At 40.0% G+C, this 17,086-nt stretch overlaps 1 protein-coding gene across 5 annotated transcripts in view; it reads left to right on the forward strand.

The window, feature by feature from the left end:
* MTAP (methylthioadenosine phosphorylase) overlaps nt 1-17,086 on the forward strand; it is a 97,355-nt gene that overhangs the window by 39,535 nt on the left and 40,734 nt on the right. For all 5 annotated transcript variants that reach the window (XM_071216766.1, XM_058301938.2, XM_058301937.2 and 2 more), the window contains exon 5: nt 9,539-9,641. In XM_071216766.1, the coding sequence (XP_071072867.1) occupies nt 9,539-9,641 (103 nt within the window). The remainder of the gene's footprint in view (nt 1-9,538; nt 9,642-17,086) is intronic.

Raw genomic sequence — 17,086 nt, forward strand, 5'->3', positions numbered from 1 at the left:
CTTTATCCTCTTTGCTGTCAATCCTGATAATTATCAGTGAAAATAATTCAATTCACTATGTTATTCAAGTATTAGAAGGAATAGGTAGGTCTGTAACCTGGAAATATGCTCACATTATGTTAAGTTAAAAAAGAAAAGAAAAAAAGAATGCCTGCTCCTAGGACCTGGTCTCTGTTGGGGCTGTTTTGCAGATAAGGATTTTTTTTTTTAAATAAGAGAAATATGACTTAAAAATTAAGATTAAAAAGAGGCAGATGTGATTTCTGTAAGATGCAGGCAAACGTTGGCCTGTTGTACCTGAGGTTCTTGGTTAAGTACTGCTTGAAGAAAGCAGTGGCAGAAGACACAGCTTGGAAGAAAGGAAATCCCAAAATGTTTTGTGGATTTGTCCCCTAATTTGTTTGTCATTCAGTGTCCTCATCTACTAAATTGACAACTCATATTGGAACAACTCATAAAATTTGATATTCTCCCTTTTTAAGAGAATCATTTTCTTGCTGGAAGAATGGCGAGAGGTTCTGGAAGCGTTTGTTGAGATTGTGTGCTTACTCATCAGGAAAGTCCCACTATAAACATGAAGGAGTAGGGGATTATGTCAGTCTACTTCCCCTTCCCAGAGAGCCAGCCCCGCCTTGGCCTTCCCCCATGATGTCATTTGAAAGTTAGTCTTCCCCACCCTCCACAGGACTGCCCCGGGGCTGAGCTTTATCCAAAAACCACGTGACCCTTTTCCTCTCTTTGAACAGGATGGGTTCTGATGAGTAGAAATGGAGTTAATGTCTAAGGATAACACAGGAACACTTGGCTTCGTTCCTCCCTTTCCTGTCAGCAGCTGTTTTAAACCCTTACTGTCCTCTCACAGCTTCTTCTCCATCTCCATCAGTCTTAGCTAGGGACATTGCCTCCCTACTCAGAGAAAACTCTCAGGCACAAACCTACCATCTTCCTCGCCCTCCCTTTCACCAGTTACCTGCATCCTTGTTCTTTGCCATCTTCCTTCCCATCACTGCCCTTGAAGAGGGGCTAAAACAGCTACCCTGAATGAACTTAACCCTTCTTCTCATATTCTGCTCCACAGCCTACACTAAGCTACCAGTTTTTGAGTTCCTACTAGGGGTCCCAGTTGGTCCCATTTACTACATGCAGCAATAGTTACTGCAGTTTTTAGTTGAAAGTTAGGCTCAAGATGCTAGTCATTGGCTAGTAACTGGGTCCTGTGGGGTTTGAACTCAGGTCAGTCTCCAAAGCCTGTGCCCTCAACTATCCCTTGTACATATGCTTCCCACTGACCTCTCCCCACAAGATCCATACTGGCTAGATACAGCTGGCAGTCCCAAAGGTAATTCAAACTTTGTAATTCAAGATTAAATCATCTCCCTTTGTTGTCTTATAGCTCCACCCTCCCCTACCTCCAAGCCCCCACTCCATCTTCCTTTACCCTTCATCTAACTCTCATTGTTAAGATCCTGCATCATCTGTATATCTGGTCAGTCTCCAAGACCTGCTGGTTTTGTCACCTGTGTATGCCTTGAATCCACCCTCTTTTCTGTATCACCCCTGCCCTCATCAGAGTCAGTGCTTAACTTAACATTTCTTTTCTCCAACTTGACTCTTACCTGGAGGCTGGATGCCGTATGACTCTCTGCAGCTTAACAAAGATACAGGCACAGAATTGCTGGAAACGAAGCATTTGCTGTCATCTGGGAGAACTGGCCTATAATCTGACTTTTGTGGGGGTCATTCAGCAGTGATTGGCACCAGCTCATACTCAGTCTTCTGAGTTAGCAGCACAGTCAGAGGAAGAGGGATCGTCCTAATGTATGCTTTGTAGAAAACATCAGCTCTTCCTGTAATTTGTTGTAATTTTTTTCCTAGTTTCTTTTGACTTCGATGATGGTCTTCGACATTCTACTTTAAAATATCTTAGCACATTTGTGTTGGTTTCTTCCATTGGTTTTATGCTTAGAAAGTCCTAGTATCCTGGCTTGTTTCCCTCTCCACAGTGAAATACTAACCTTTCTTGTCTGGTCACATTGGGTCTTCTGAACAATCAAGTCAGGTTTTCTCTGGATAATTTGGAAGTTAGAAAAAATTTTATTGAGCTCTTACTATATGTCAGATGCTGTTAGACCCTGGAAAATTTACATTCAGATAACTTGATAGCAGAAAGGTTTAGATCCCTTTTGAAAAGGTAATCTGACACAACCAGATTTCCCCTTTTGCAGTTTTGTTCTAAAAATAAAAGACTAAATGGTGTGTTTTTCTAGACTCATGTACAGGGATGTGTGCATGTTGTCTCTTGAGGCAGTGGTTGAATAACCATCCTGTGGGGTGTCATGAAGCAAAAAAAGGATTCTTTAGAGCTACGTCTGTTGACTCTGAGTAGAGTCCGTGATACAACGTGAAGATGAAGCTGCTTTGTAGTAAGACTAGAAAATACTTTTACAGCTCTTACTAGGTGCCTGGTGCTGCTAATTATCACATCACTAGGAGGCATCCCCCCTTTTATAGGTGAGCAAACTGAGGCCCAAAGAGATTGTAACTTGCCACCTGTGTCAGAGGCAGAATTTTTCCCTTGCTGTAGCTCTTTATATTCTGTTTGGTAAGATATCATGAACAATAATAGAAATATGGAGGAAAAACTATCTAACTCATTTATTGAGAAGGTCACGTTATCACAATATGAACGTTAAATGGGTTTTCTCCTTGCTTGTGGTATCATAACCAGTTAGGAGGATTCATTAGATTGGAACCGTGGGAGGATCTGAGAGATCTTGCTCCAAATTGGTAACTTTTCAGTTCCTCTGGTTAATAGAACACTCATTCCACTTCTTAGAGACTCACTGTTCATTTCAAAACATCACCTACATCTCCCTGTCTTGGTTTGATAAACACATCCTCTGCTCCTTGGCCTGGGCTGAGTAAACTATCCACCTTCTTTCCCTAGATGAGAACCCTTTGCTCCCTGACTCCTTATCATGACTCCTCTCAGATTTGCCCTTCACTTATAAGCACGCTCATGATAGTACTGTCCATAAATAAATAAATACACAAATATATATCTAGAAATTTAGAAAGTGCATTCTTAATCCTATTTATCCCAAAACTATGCAGATTGCTTTGGGCTAAATAGCTTTGTTGGTGGAATTAGGCTTTAAATTTGTTTTGCCATCTTCACCCCTTTGTTTCCTTTTTTTTCCCCCCATTTAAATTATCTTAGATCTTCTAATACAGTGTGCTAAAATTAAAAACGATACCCAACATGCACATCCATGTAACATTGTGGAGCAACATAAATAAGTTTCAAAGTAGATTATAAAAATAATAATTGATGTTTGTAATAGAATAAAATAAAATTCAAGTAATGTGTCAGGGTATGTGGTGAAAAGCAAAACCCTCCTATAACTTCGGTAGGTGTTTGCCTTGCTGTGGCCTTTTCCTCATGTCTATCTATTAAACGTCAAAATGTGCGTGTCCATTGACCCAGCAATTCCTCTTGGTATTTGGCCTTAAGAAACATGTATTAGGGAGCTTGTGCAAAGATAATGGTTCTAACAGTTTTTATCATACATTGTATAATAATTAAACTCTATCCATGAGATTTTACACAGCACTTTTGAAAGAGCCAAATAGATTTTTATGCTAATACAGAAATGTATCCAAGATATGTGAACTAAATGAAGCACATTGTAAAAAAAATCCATTTTATATATTAGGTAATTTTTTAACAGTAAGGAAAGCTATATTTATGTTTTTGTATATATGAATTATTAGAGGTTGTCTTATACTATTTTACAACTTGCTGTATTCCTTTTTAAGGAAGGCTGCTTAGCTTTCCATGTCAGTAGTCAGACACCTAACATGCTCTTCCTACCAGCTTCAGTGTCCCACTGTTGAATGTGTCATTTATTTAAACAGCTCTATAAGCAGGAAACTTGGTTGTTTCTGTTTCCTACTTTGATTACCCACGCTTCAGCTAACACACTTCTTGTGCCTCTTACCTTTGTATTTATAAACATACCTACGGGAGACATTCCTAGTGAAAGAACTGCTGGGCATGAAGGTAGGGGCATTTGCTGTGGCAGTGTTACAGAGTCTGCCCTGGACTGCCTATGTAGAGCACTCCTTTTCCCCCTGCCCCCCAAGCTTAGAGAGTTTTTTGTCTTGTTTCATTTTTCTTAAAGACAGAGATGAGTTTTCTTAAACTCATTTCTGTCCATGCACACCACTTTTTGGATCTTTTTTCAATAATGAGGGTAGAATCAGTGCCCCCAAGTCACCCTCCTTATGAGCAGTCTTAGTCCTGCTTTGCCAGTAAGTTAACTGGTTCACATTCCTGTATGCCATTCTTTTTTTTTTTTTCCTCATGATACATTTTTATTTTTATTCTGTCTTATTAGCTTTTCTCCATCACTCCCTGACCTCTAGACAATGAACAAAGCAATAAAGCAAGGTCTCAGAGGAACCTGTATGCCATTCTTGACACGGGCACACCAGGTGCTTTGAAACTTCCTCGGGTGTTTGTGGTTATGTTTGCTTCTGCTGACAGACAAGTTTTTTCTATCACCTTGTTTGCAGTTGGTATTGCCTCACATGAAAAATATTAATAGATGGCTCTCAGAGTCTCAATTCAAGAAGCAACCTACCTACCCATCTTTTCTCTTCTTGTGTCTGAAAGTGCGTGGTGTTTTTTCCTGGACTGTCTTGAATTCATTTCTCTTGCAGGAACACAACATAATTTGGTCTGCATCCCTCCTTGGGCAGTGTGTGTGTAGGAGTGTGTGTGTGTGTGTGTGTGTGTGCCTGTGCATGCAGGAACCTTTCTTAGCACATATCCCTGTTTGACAACCTTAAGCAATTTGGGGGCATGCCCTTGACTTGAGACCCATAAAGGTGTCACTCTCTGAGGCTGGCATGTAAGAAGTATGAAGTTACCTGGGCTAGGCACTTGTTTCATGTTACCTCATTCAGTCCTCACGTCTGCCACATAAGGGAGGGGGGTGGTAGTCTCCATTTTAAAGATGAGGAAACTGGTATAATTTGAGGTGTAGAGAGATCAGAGTGACTCGCCCAAGGGCACATAGGTCTTGAGTGAATGGTAAAGCCAGGCAGATCGGTCAGTCCCTGAAGTCTTTGTTTCCAGTGGGGTCCTAAGCCAGCAGGGAGGTGAGAGGAGCGGCTCTCTTGCCCAGCTGGGATGATTTACTGGTTGAAGCAAGAGTAGGGTAGACCCTCAGCACCAGTCATTTATTGCTGATGAAACCAAAGCAGAGATTATCATGTTTCAGGTCACAAAAGTAGGTGTATTAATTTCTTATCACTGCCGTGACAAATGGCCCAGACTTAGTAGCCTAAACAACACAGATTTATCATCTTATAGTTCTCTAGATCCAGACTCTTACCATGGCTCTCACTGAACTAAAGTGAAGGTGTCATCAGGGCTTCCCTTCTGGATACTCTGTGGGAGAATCCATTTCCTTGCACTTCCCAACTTCTAAAGGCCTCCTGTATTCCTTCATTCGTGGCTCTTCCTCCACCTTCAAAGCTGGCAGTGGCAGGTTGAGTCCTCCTCATAGCTCAGCATTCTGATGCTGACAATTCTGCCTCATCCTTCCACATTTCAGAGCCCTTGTGATGATGACATTAGACCCACCCAGAGAATCCAGAATAATCTTTATGGTCACTTGATTAGCAACCTTAATTCATTCTGCTCCCTTCATTCCCCTTTACATGTAAGGGAGCATTCACAGGTCCCAGAGGTCTTTGGTAGGCCTTTATTCTGCTTACTACAGCTTGCCTCTGCCACATCTCAGTGATACAGAGCCTCCACCCCAGAATCCTTGTCCCGGGTGTAGGTTGTTTTGGTGAAGCATGTGAGCCTTCCTCATTCCTGTCAGCCACAAGTTGGAACACAGCTTCTTATAGTGTCTTGACAGTCAGTGAGAATTTGATGTCATCTGAGGTGAATCTTATCTATGGGCCCAAGTATAGACATTTCTTGAAGGAAGGAAGAACAGATCCCACTAAAGGCCCCATTTATTAGTGAAAGGTGCTTGCCTGGGCTCTGTTGCAGACCTAGTTTATATCCTGAAAAACCTTACAGAATCTCTCTGCAGGTGTACTTCATTGACCTGCTCTAAAAGATTTCTCCTACGAGTTGGTGTCCCTCACATGAGTCCATCTGTGATGTGGTTTGACAGAATACTGTTGTCTCGTGCCTGGTCTTCTACCTCATTAAATCACAAGGCAGTAATGCTTGGCAACAAATATTACCCACCCCCAAATTTACATGTTTAGCATATAAAATCGGGAAATCATTGTGTCAAAGTCCATTTGAATATAGCCACTGGAGGCTTTTCGGCCTTGTTTACATTTTTAATCAAGGGTGCCAGTGGGGATGTTGCTAATACTTGCCTCATGAAGAAATGAACTCAGAGGTTAAGTAGCTTGCTCAAGAAATTCAGTAATAAGATTGAAGTCCAAGTACAAAAGTATATTTTCTCTATTTTCCCCATTCTACTCAGAAAATTCAGCATGAGAATGACTGCGATTCTTTTTATAGAAGAGATATTTTGACTGGAAATTGCAGTGCCTGTGTGGCATGAACTGGCAGGCACTAAGGAATTTAACTGTATGCATATGGAATTTAACTGTAAAGTTTATTCTCAGTTTCTTTTTGAGTGGTAAAAACTCTGATTGAGATAAAGACCTTCAGAGGGTGGGCAGGAGCTCTTAAAATAGCACACATTTTCATTCTAGAACTTGCCTTTGGTGGTTTGTTCTCTCATTAGCTGTGGTTGTAAGCCCCATTGCCTTGCTCAGAAATTCAACTTTATATGCTGCCTCATCGTTTTCTGCTGAATATGTGTTGCTATTTATAATGCAAAGTTTAGATCATCAGTCATTTTGTTGAATGTGACACTTAAATTAGTTAAGCTGTATCACTCAAATAGGTGGGCAGGCTGTGTGGAAAAGTATTTTTCATTGTATTTTCCCTTGCAGTGTCTTGACAGTATAGCCCTGGAACCATTGGAAATGGTTTTAAAGCCCTCATTTTTTTTTCCATGAAGCTACCCCCTTCACTTGTCCCGTACAAGCTTGGGTGCTCTGAGGTGTCATCCTCCTGCCACAGTGTTTTTCATTGTATAGGTTTTACCTTGATTCTGATTCCCAGTTCTGTCTTTGGCCCAGACCTCATTTCTGAACGGATATGGATTATGTGGACATCTTTACTGATGGGTGGACTAATAATTGGAAAATGGAGAATAATAAAGATCAGCCAGGGAAGCAGATCTGGCTCAACTGGTAGAGTGTCCGCCTACCATATAGGAGGTCCAGGGTTCAAATCCAGGGCCTTCTGGCCCATGTGGTGAGCTGACCCACATGCAGTCTTGATGTATGCAAGGAGTGCCATGCCACACGGGGGCGTCCCCCATGTTGGGGAGCGCCACGCGCAAGGAGAGCTGCCCCACACGAGAAAACAAAAAAGTGCAGCCTGCCCAGGAGTGGCACTACACACACAGAGAGCTGAGGTAGCAAGATAATGCAACAAAAAGAGACACAGGTTTCTGGTGAGACAAGCATGCAAGTGGACACAGAAGAACACACAGCGAATGGATAGAGAGAGCAGACAATGGGGGTGGGGGGGAGGGGAGAGAAATAAATAAAAAATAATTTTAAAAATCTGAAAAAAAAAAAAATCAGCCAGTTGCCTCAAAGTCATACGGATAGTAGTTAGCAAATTTTGTTTAAAAAGAAAGTATAACTTGTTGCACCTGAGAGAAGGAATTTCAACCAGTAGTTGGTATATATCACATGCACATAACATAACATAATGTATAACGTAATAAATGTTGTCTTGATGTAAAAGTTCAAAATAAAAGGAAGGACTAGGCAGAGAAGAGACAGAAGAGAGAAGGGATGGAGATAGAGAAGATAGGGATGTTACTGATTGGACCTACTGGGATGTAGCTGCTGTAGGGTTTTGCAGCCCTGTTTTTCAAACTTATCAGGGGTGTAAGTTGTGGTGTTACTAATACTTGACTCATCAAAAGCTGAAACCAAGCCAGAGTTAGAGTTAAGCACATAACACTGTTTTGTTGCTCTCTTTTACAAAACGAAAAAAAAAAAAGCCTCTGTTTATAGAGTCTGAAACAGTCATTTGACCTGTTTTTTAACCCCTTCTGGAAGTACTTTGGGATAACTGAGGCTTTCCCTTAGGACACATTTGACAAAGGTTTGGGAGGAGCACAGACAGGGTTGTCATTGCTTCAAAGCACTGAAGTCTCATCTCTGAGCAAGGAGGCTTTGGTGCCAGCCCATGTTACTGTTTTTTGTGTGATGGTGTGAAAGTAGTGGTTGATTTTGGTAGCTAGACATGCCAGCCATGCGCCGCTTATTCCAGACTAGCAACACTATTTCTAGTGCTGTCATCCATCTTTCCACCCATGGGAAGAGGACAGCTAGTGACTTTTTATCTTCCCCTGTTGGCTTTCCCTTGCCATGTTCCTCCCATGATCTCCTTCCCTCTGTAGGAAAGATGAAGACTTTCTGATTCATATCTCACTCAAGAGTTCTAGTGCATGTCAGTTGACTGGACATACAACATGGTTTACTCTGAGAACTTCTGGTGAAAAATAGTTAGATGGCTTGGCACTCGAGTAAATTTTAACCTCTCTTATTGAATCAAGTGTTTCACCAAAAAGTTGAACTAAGGAAATTTAGAATTAACAGTGATGGACAGAGGAACAAACTAAACTTGGCACCAAAGAGACAAATTTTTGAATGTGAAGGATGACAAATGGCCATGTTCTTTAATGGGTCTATGTCATGAAGAAGTAAGTTTGGGAGTGGAGGGCAGGAATTATTCTCACTTTAGAAATATGACAATCCAAGTGCATGGTAAGAACCTTGTTTAGACTCTGAAACCAAAAAAGCAACACACAAGATATTTTTCAAGGCCATCAGGGAAATTTACATAAGGCCTGAGTATCAGGAGATACTGAAGAATTACTGTTTATTTTCATCCGGTATGATAGTGACATTGTGGTGAGAAATCATCCACGTTTTGATGTATCTGAACTACGGTGACATAAGGTCTGAGACTTGTAACCATGAAAAAGCTAACAGATGAAGCAAGTTTGACAAAATCTTGAAATACATCTGGGTGATGAGTATATAGGGTTCACTATACTAGTCCTCTACTTCTGGGGTGATTAAAATTTTTCATGTTCACTTCTTAAACGTGGCCCACAGTTGAATTGTACCTACAAACAAATGTGGTTATTTGCCTAGCAGCCAGGTCACAGGCACTTTTATTCCTTCTGTGTAGTAGGTTGCCACCAACCCAGAGCCTGAAAAATCAAATTCCATCCCAAAGCTGCATTTTGAACTATTGCCTTCAGTTTATCCAGAGTTATTGATTCTACAGTGAGTACTAAGATGTAAAACCTAGATGAAATTGGATCACCAGCCCCCAGATAATAGAGAGATGGTCTTTAGAAAAACAAAACAAAAACCTTTTTGCTTTATTTTGCAGGACCACCGTAAGGCCTCAGACCTTCTACGATGGAAGTCATTCCTGTACCAGAGGAGTGTGCCATATTCCAATGGCAGAGCCGTTCTGCCCTAAGACAAGAGAGGTTAGTAGCCCTTCTGGAAATTATACCAAAATGAATTGTTAAGGATTTAGGGTGGTATCTGCAGTTAGATTTTAATTTTTCTGTTAAGATACCTTTTAAATCATTTAGTATAGGATAGCATATTGGTCAAAAGTACATAGTCTAGAACCAGATTACTTAGCATCAAATCCTTGCTCTTTAGCTTACTGGTTATGTGTCATTACACAACTTACTTAACACTCTGGGCTTCAGTTTCTTCATTTGTAAAATGAAGTTAATGATAGTATGTACATTATAGGATTGTTGTGAGGAATAAAACAGTTAATGCCTATAAAAGGCTTTAAAGAATATCAGTTATACAGCAGCCAATGCCTGGTAATTGTTCTCGTTAATTAAATTATATTGTTGTGGGAATGAATGTGGCTCAAGTGGTTGAGCACCTGCCTCCCACATTGGAGGTTCTGGGTTTGGTTCTCAGTGCCTCCGGAAAAAAACAAAAACAACTAACTAAAAAAAACAACTCAGGGAAGCCAGCGTGGCTCAGTGGTTGAGTGCTGGCTTCCCACACATGAGGTCCTGGATTCAATCCTTGGCCCCTAGTATCTCCAAAAAAAAAGAAAATTGTTATTGATAATCTAAAAATTGTCAGTGTGGCATCTCTTGCCTTTGAACTGAATTTGGCCATTACTGTGTAGCCCCCTCTCTTAGGTTATAGTAAAATCTCAGAATTGAGGGTAGGGCTCCACAAAGGCCAACTGTGGTATAAACTGAGGAGTCAGCATAAGGTCTGTCCTAGGGAATAAAAACAGTTACCACAACCCAAAAGTTGATCACAGGTCCACACATGGTATATTCCTTACAATCCTGATTTTTAAAATTTTTTCTTATTTTTTTGAGGTTCTTGGGCCCAGAGATTGAACATGCGACCTCGTATGTGGAAAGCCAATGCTCAACCACTGAGCCACATCGGCTCCCCTGAGTTGTTTTTTTCATTTGTTTTTGTTTTTGATTTTAGGAGGCATCAGAAACTGAACCCAGGGCCTCCCATGTGGGAAGCAGGTGCTCAACCTCTTGAGCCACATCTTCTCCCATAATCCTGATTTTTAAGTCAGGTTATCCCAAAGATAAGTGTTATCAGAGGTGAACTGCCTGGTAGAATCTACTTTATAAAATAAGTTAATTCAGAGACCATAAGTACTTGAAAATGTTAGTCATTTGGATAATTTTAATATGTACATTTCACCTTTATGTGTAGCCCTATGTAACCACAGAAAACCAGTTCTCTCATTACTAATAGCAAGATACCTTAATCTCACTCCAGTTTCAAACAGAAAAACCCAAAGCCAGTGGTAGGGAAGCTATTGCACTTTGATGCTGTTGTCTAACTTCCTGAAAGCATGTTTCTTTTTAACCTGTTGGTTTTTTTAATGGCAGTTTAAGTTTGTATGCATGGATATAAATATGTATAGTTTATGGATAGTTACCAGCAGAAAATATTGGAATGGTAAAGTCTTACCTCTGAAACACAGATCTGTCCATGTAATAACTAACTTTGCCCTCTGATGGAAATTAAGTGTGGAAAAAGAGCTTGTCCATTTCAAAATTGGGGCAACTTGGGAAGAAATAGACTAGGGAAAGAATAATCATGTTAATATAAAACCTGAGATGTTGTCTCAGGCAGATATAGTGACTTGGGGATCCTGGGTAGACATGGGCAGGAAAGTGCTAATGATACAGATGTAACACATGTAAATATGGTGGTTGGGTGATAGTTTCCTGTAGTATAAGTTGGTCTCTTAAGGCCAAACTAATACAGCTAATACTAGGCTAGCCAAGGCAGCCACCCATATAAAGTCTGAGAAAATACTTCTGAAGGACGTTTAGGAAAATGGAGGAAATAAGCCTGCAGAATAATACTTTCTTCTAAACACCCTAAAAGAGATTCTTAAAATATTGTCAAAAAATGAAAAGAGTAGATAGCACCTCTGCTTTGGTAATTACCACTTTAACTTTGAACATCCACATGATTTTTCCTGTACTGATAAGGAAGGATGGATTGCCAAGTGAGCAGCAAGATGCACAATTGTACGAGTCCTACCATTTCTGTTGAAATATGCCTATAGATAGAGAAATAACCAAATAGTATTTCTGGAAAGGTAAACAAAAAAGCTGCTAATAGTGGTTTCCCTTGGGAAGATGAACTGGCAGGGGTGGGAGAAATATTTCTCACAAAATAATACTTGTCCCGCTTACATTCTGTACCAGTTTTCAAGTCTTAACCTATTCCAAAAATCGTCACTTTCTATCTTTTTAGAAGTTAATCTGAAACAAACTCCTGAAAGTTCTGACACATGAAATACATTTTTAGCCTGGTGATCCAATATTGCTAGGACCTTTGTGGCAGTTACAGTAGTTCCGTTATGATTACTCAAGACAAGGAAATGAAATCATCTTGGCCTCAGACCTACAGATCATGAACACTGCAGTTTTTATCTCTGCTACGGTGATACTGGCCTTATCTGCTCTCACGGTTCTGGGAAGTTCTGGGTCAGTTGGTGTAACCTCCAAAGTCCCTGACTGGCACACTTGTGTCAGTAAGCTTCCATTCACCCCCACTCCCCTGCAAATGGTACCTAACTCCCAGAAGGATGGGGAAGACTTAATATTATAATATCCTTCATTCGTCACCATATACCTCTAGAAGCTCTCAGAATGTTGGCCAAGACAAGTTTGGCTCAGTGATTTGGGGTCTTTAAAGACATTTAATGAAGACAAAACTGAACTGGTTATATCTTAATTTGGAAAAAAAGATATTCAGGCTTTTGCATTTATGACTTATACTCTTTAGGGAAAAGTTTTGTGGTAAAGCATAATCTTATTTTCAGTGTTCAGATTAATACACATGATATAGCACCAGCTATTCATTGTCTATGAATAGACATGATTTGTCTTTAGTTCTAAATTTGGCATTGTTTTGGCTCTTGTTAAAACTCTTCTTGGTGAATTTGCTTATGTAGTTGAAACATGAGCAGGCAAGATTTTGGCCCAGATAGGAGCCTTCTATATACATATAGTATCCCAGGAACCTTTGTCAATTATTTTTCAAACATGTAGAAGCTGCCAATAATAATAATTGTAATAAAACCAGCGTAGCATTTATGTAGTGTTTACAGTGTCCCTGGTACAATTCTGTACCATTTTTAACCTTAATCCTTTTAACATCTCTGAGTTTTTTAATGTTGTTATTCCCATTTTACAGATTAAAAAAACTAAGGCATTCAGAGGTTAAGTGACTTTTCAGCAGTGTTAGAGTAAGTTAACTTGTGTTTTTTTTAAAAAAAGACTAATTTTTGTAGTTAAAAAGGAATTGTTGAAACACAGACTTTTAAAAAAGGGAAATTAATTAACCTCAAGGTTAGTTGTGGATTATTAATTAAAACACTGAACAAAGTGATCAAACATTTTAATAGTGTTTCTAAGGTCCACGCATGCCTTGCTACTAAAGGAATGCTAAGATAAGTTTATCCTTGGACAGAAAAATATCACAGCCACATTCTGTCTTTGGAGAGAGGTGACAGGCAAAAGAGATTATGAAGAAATCACTTTCTAACCAAAAGAGCTTTTACAAAAGTCTTCAGATTTTGAATAAAAGGACAAGAACAGGAACCATTCTTAGGTCATTTCTTTGAGGAGATCTAAATGCCTTAGCATAGCCTTAGAGATTAAAAACCAAGTTGTCTGTGTCTTAAAGTTGTTAGGTAAATGAGATTAAATCTGTGAGTTATCTGTGCAAGAAGGTAGGGGAAAGAAGGAATATGTAAACGTGTAGGGGTCTGGGAAAGACCCTCTGTGAGCTTCCTCCAGGTTCTGTCTGAGGACCTGGCAGATACCAGACATTCACAGTTACATCTTGAAAAAGATAAGCAAAGTAAACCCAAAGGTAGCAGAAGAAAGGAAATAGAGTATAGGAGAAAGGACATAGAGTGGTGATAAATAAAATAGAAAATAGACAATGAAAATAATAAAAAAGTTGGCTATTTGGAAAAATCAGGAAAACTGACAAAACTTTAGCAAGACTGACAAAAATAGAAAAGATGTAAATAACTGAGACCAGAAAGTAATATATAATATCACTACTAACCTTACAGAAATTTTAAAAAGATTATAAGTGAATCTGTAAACAATTATGTACAATCAAATTAGGGAATCTAGAAAAAAGGGAAAATTCCTAGATATATATCAGTTACCTTAATTGACTCAAGAAGAAATAGAAAACCTCAATGAATGTATAACAAGTACAGAGATTGACTCAGTGATCAAAAACCTTTCACCAAAGAAAATCCCATAACCAGATGGTTTTACTGGTTTCTCAGACTCTTCCAAAGCATTCAACAATAGGGAACACTTCATTCTGTGAGGACAGCATAACTCTGATACTAGTCTGGTAAAGACATTACAAAAAAACATTATGGAGCAATTTCCCTTATGAGTATAGATGCAGGGATCCTTAACAAAATACTAGCTAACCAAATCCAACAGCATTTTGAAAAGATCATGCACCATGACCAAGTGGGATTTATCCCAGGAATGAAAAAGTGGTCTAACATATGAAAATCAATATAAAACACTACATAAATAGAATGAAGAAAAAAACAGCCACCTGGTTGTCTCAGTTGACATAGAAAAGGCATTCAACAAAATCCAGTATCCCTTCTTAATAAAAAGCACTCAAAAAAGTAGATAGAATGGAACTTATTCAACGTGATATAGGTAATTTATGTGGCCGTGAAAAACCCACAGCTAATATACTGAGTGGTGAAAGACTTAAAGCTTTCCCCCTAAGATCAGGAACAAGACACAAATGACTGCTGTGTGGTTTAGAGCTACAGAAAAATGTGTTCTTAACCTTAATCCTTTATTTGGGTGTGAACCCAGTGTAAATGGGACTTTTGAGGAGGTTATTTCAGTTAAGGTATAGCCCAGCTTAATCAAGATGAGTCTTATTACTATTACTGGTCCTTTATAAGAGGAATGAAACTCAGACACAGGAGGGAGAAAGGCAGAAACTGAATATCAATAGTACTTTAAAGAGAAGGGAGAAGACAGGGGAGGCTGCCATGTGCATTACAGTGTCATAGAAAGCCAAGGACCAAGAATTGCTGGTAGTCAGTTCCGGAATATATCAGTCTTCTAGGAGAAAGCATCACCTGGGGTGATGCCTTGATTTCGGACCTGGCCTCAAAACCAGGAGCCAATAAATTCCTGTTGTTTAAACCATCCCACCACATGGTATTTTAGCAGCCAGGAAACTAAAACTCCTACTTTCACCATTGCTATTCAGTATTGTACTGGATATTCTTGCCAGGGCACTAAGGCAAGAAAAAAAAAGGTAGCAAAGTAAGAAGTAAACCTATCTCTATTTGTAGATGACATGATCTTAAATATAAAAAATCCAGAAGAATACACACAAACACACACAAAACTTATTACAGCTATTGAATGAGCTCAACAGAGTGGCAGGCAGGGTACAAAATCAACAACAAAAATCAGTTGGTTTCCTATAAACTAGCACTGAACAACCCAAAAAAGAAATTAAGAAAATTCCATTTACAATATCATCTTAAAAAAATAAAATTTCTGGGAATAAATTTAACCAAGAATATAAAAGACTTGTACAATGAAAGTTACAAAACTGCTCGAAGAAATTAAAGAAGACCTAAAAAAATGGCAAGATATCCCATGTTTATAGACTGGAAGAGTTAACATCGTTGCTATGTCAGTACTGCCTAAAGCAATATACAGACTTAATGCACTCCCTCTCACAGTTTCAGCAGCCTTTTTTGCAGAAATGGGAAAACTGGTCTTCAAATTTATGTGCAACCACGGGGGCCCCAGATAGCCAAAACATTTTGAAAAAGAAGAACAAAGTTGGAGGTCTCGCACTTCCGGTCCTGGCATAAAGATAGACAAATTCATGAGTGGAACTGAATTGAAAATCCAGAAATAGACTCACACATCTATGGCCAGTTTATTTTATTTTATTTTATTATTTTAGTTTTGGGGAACCAGCTTTATTTAGTAAGGAAGTATGGTGGTGAGAGAATTAAGCAAGCAAAATAGATGGGTAAAAAATAAGAATGATATGAATACACACACATGACCTCCAAAAACGTCAACCTTCTGAAGCAAAACCCACCCCAAACACATAAAAAAACCAATGTGATAGTAAATATGTTATTGGAGTAATTATGAAATCCAAGAATTTTCCGTAATTCATGTAAATGTGTTGGTGTGAAACTTATTCTTACTTTTCTCTGTAAAAACATTGTTGACACAAAGAATAGTTTTCTTAGTTTACTAACTTTGTTTTAGTGGCATTTCAGGAGTTGACTTTTCCTTCAAACAAATAAAAATTCAAGAGGCTATAGATTTCTTTACTGCCTGTATTAGCTTACCTAAGGTTGCCGATGCAAAATACCATAAATCTGTTGGTTTTTATAGAGGGAATTTATTTAGGGTAAAACCTTACCCAATGCCATGAAAAGTCCAAACTGACATACTGTGGGCAGCTGCGGGCCTCCGGGAGGGTCGACGCGGATGGTCGGGTGAGCTCTCCGGACGGGGGCTGCCCACGGTTAAAGGAGAGGAGGGGAGTCGGCACGAAGCCGTTGGGCCCTCACTCTCTTCGCTCAGGCACGGGGGACGCGCAGTGCAAGCAAAAACACCACGGAGACAAGCTCTAGGCACAAGTCTGATTTATTGTAGAAGGGGACATGGTTTTATAGGGTCTAGGGATACGTAAAGGGACTTGATTGGTGCCGGCGGGTGCTGTTGCTTGCGTAGGCGGTTACTGGACAGTAGGCGGCTACTGGACAGTAGGCGGCTAAGGGGTTAGGAGCAAGGGAGGGGAAGGGGAAAGTGTGGGCTGTCTAGATAACGGCTAGGCGGAAGACGGAGAAGGAGAGAAGGAGGGGCAGCGCCGGCTGCCAATACTGGGCGGGAAGGAGACGGGGACAACATACCATCAAAGATACTTTCTCACTCAGGTCAGTTAATGTTGATCTTGGCACATTGCCACGTAGTGAAGCAAGATGGCCACCAATCTCTGCCCAGGTTTAGCCTTCACCTCTGGGCCCTCCTTTTCCTCTTGAGTTGTTCTGTGGGCTCAGCCTTTTAGGGCTCCATGCTTCTTGTAGTACACTCTCTCCCTGCATAGGGCTTGTTCTTTCCTGGACTCCTGTATCAGTCTCTGTTGTTCTGCTCTCTTCCTAATTTCAGCTGTAAGCTATCAGACATATGGTTCATCTCTCCCTGGGACCTCAGCTGTTTGAGCCTTTCTGTCACATGGCGGGATCAAAATGGCAGCGCTCTCTCTTTTGTCTGTATGTCTGAGTGAGTCCGTTTATATCACACCCAGGAGGGAGGTGGGGACTCAACCCATGTCATGCTTCACGGACATAGTCCAA

The sequence above is a fragment of the Dasypus novemcinctus genome, chromosome 8 (assembly GCF_030445035.2).
Source record: "Dasypus novemcinctus isolate mDasNov1 chromosome 8, mDasNov1.1.hap2, whole genome shotgun sequence".
NCBI classification, from domain to species: Eukaryota; Metazoa; Chordata; class Mammalia; order Cingulata; family Dasypodidae; genus Dasypus; species Dasypus novemcinctus.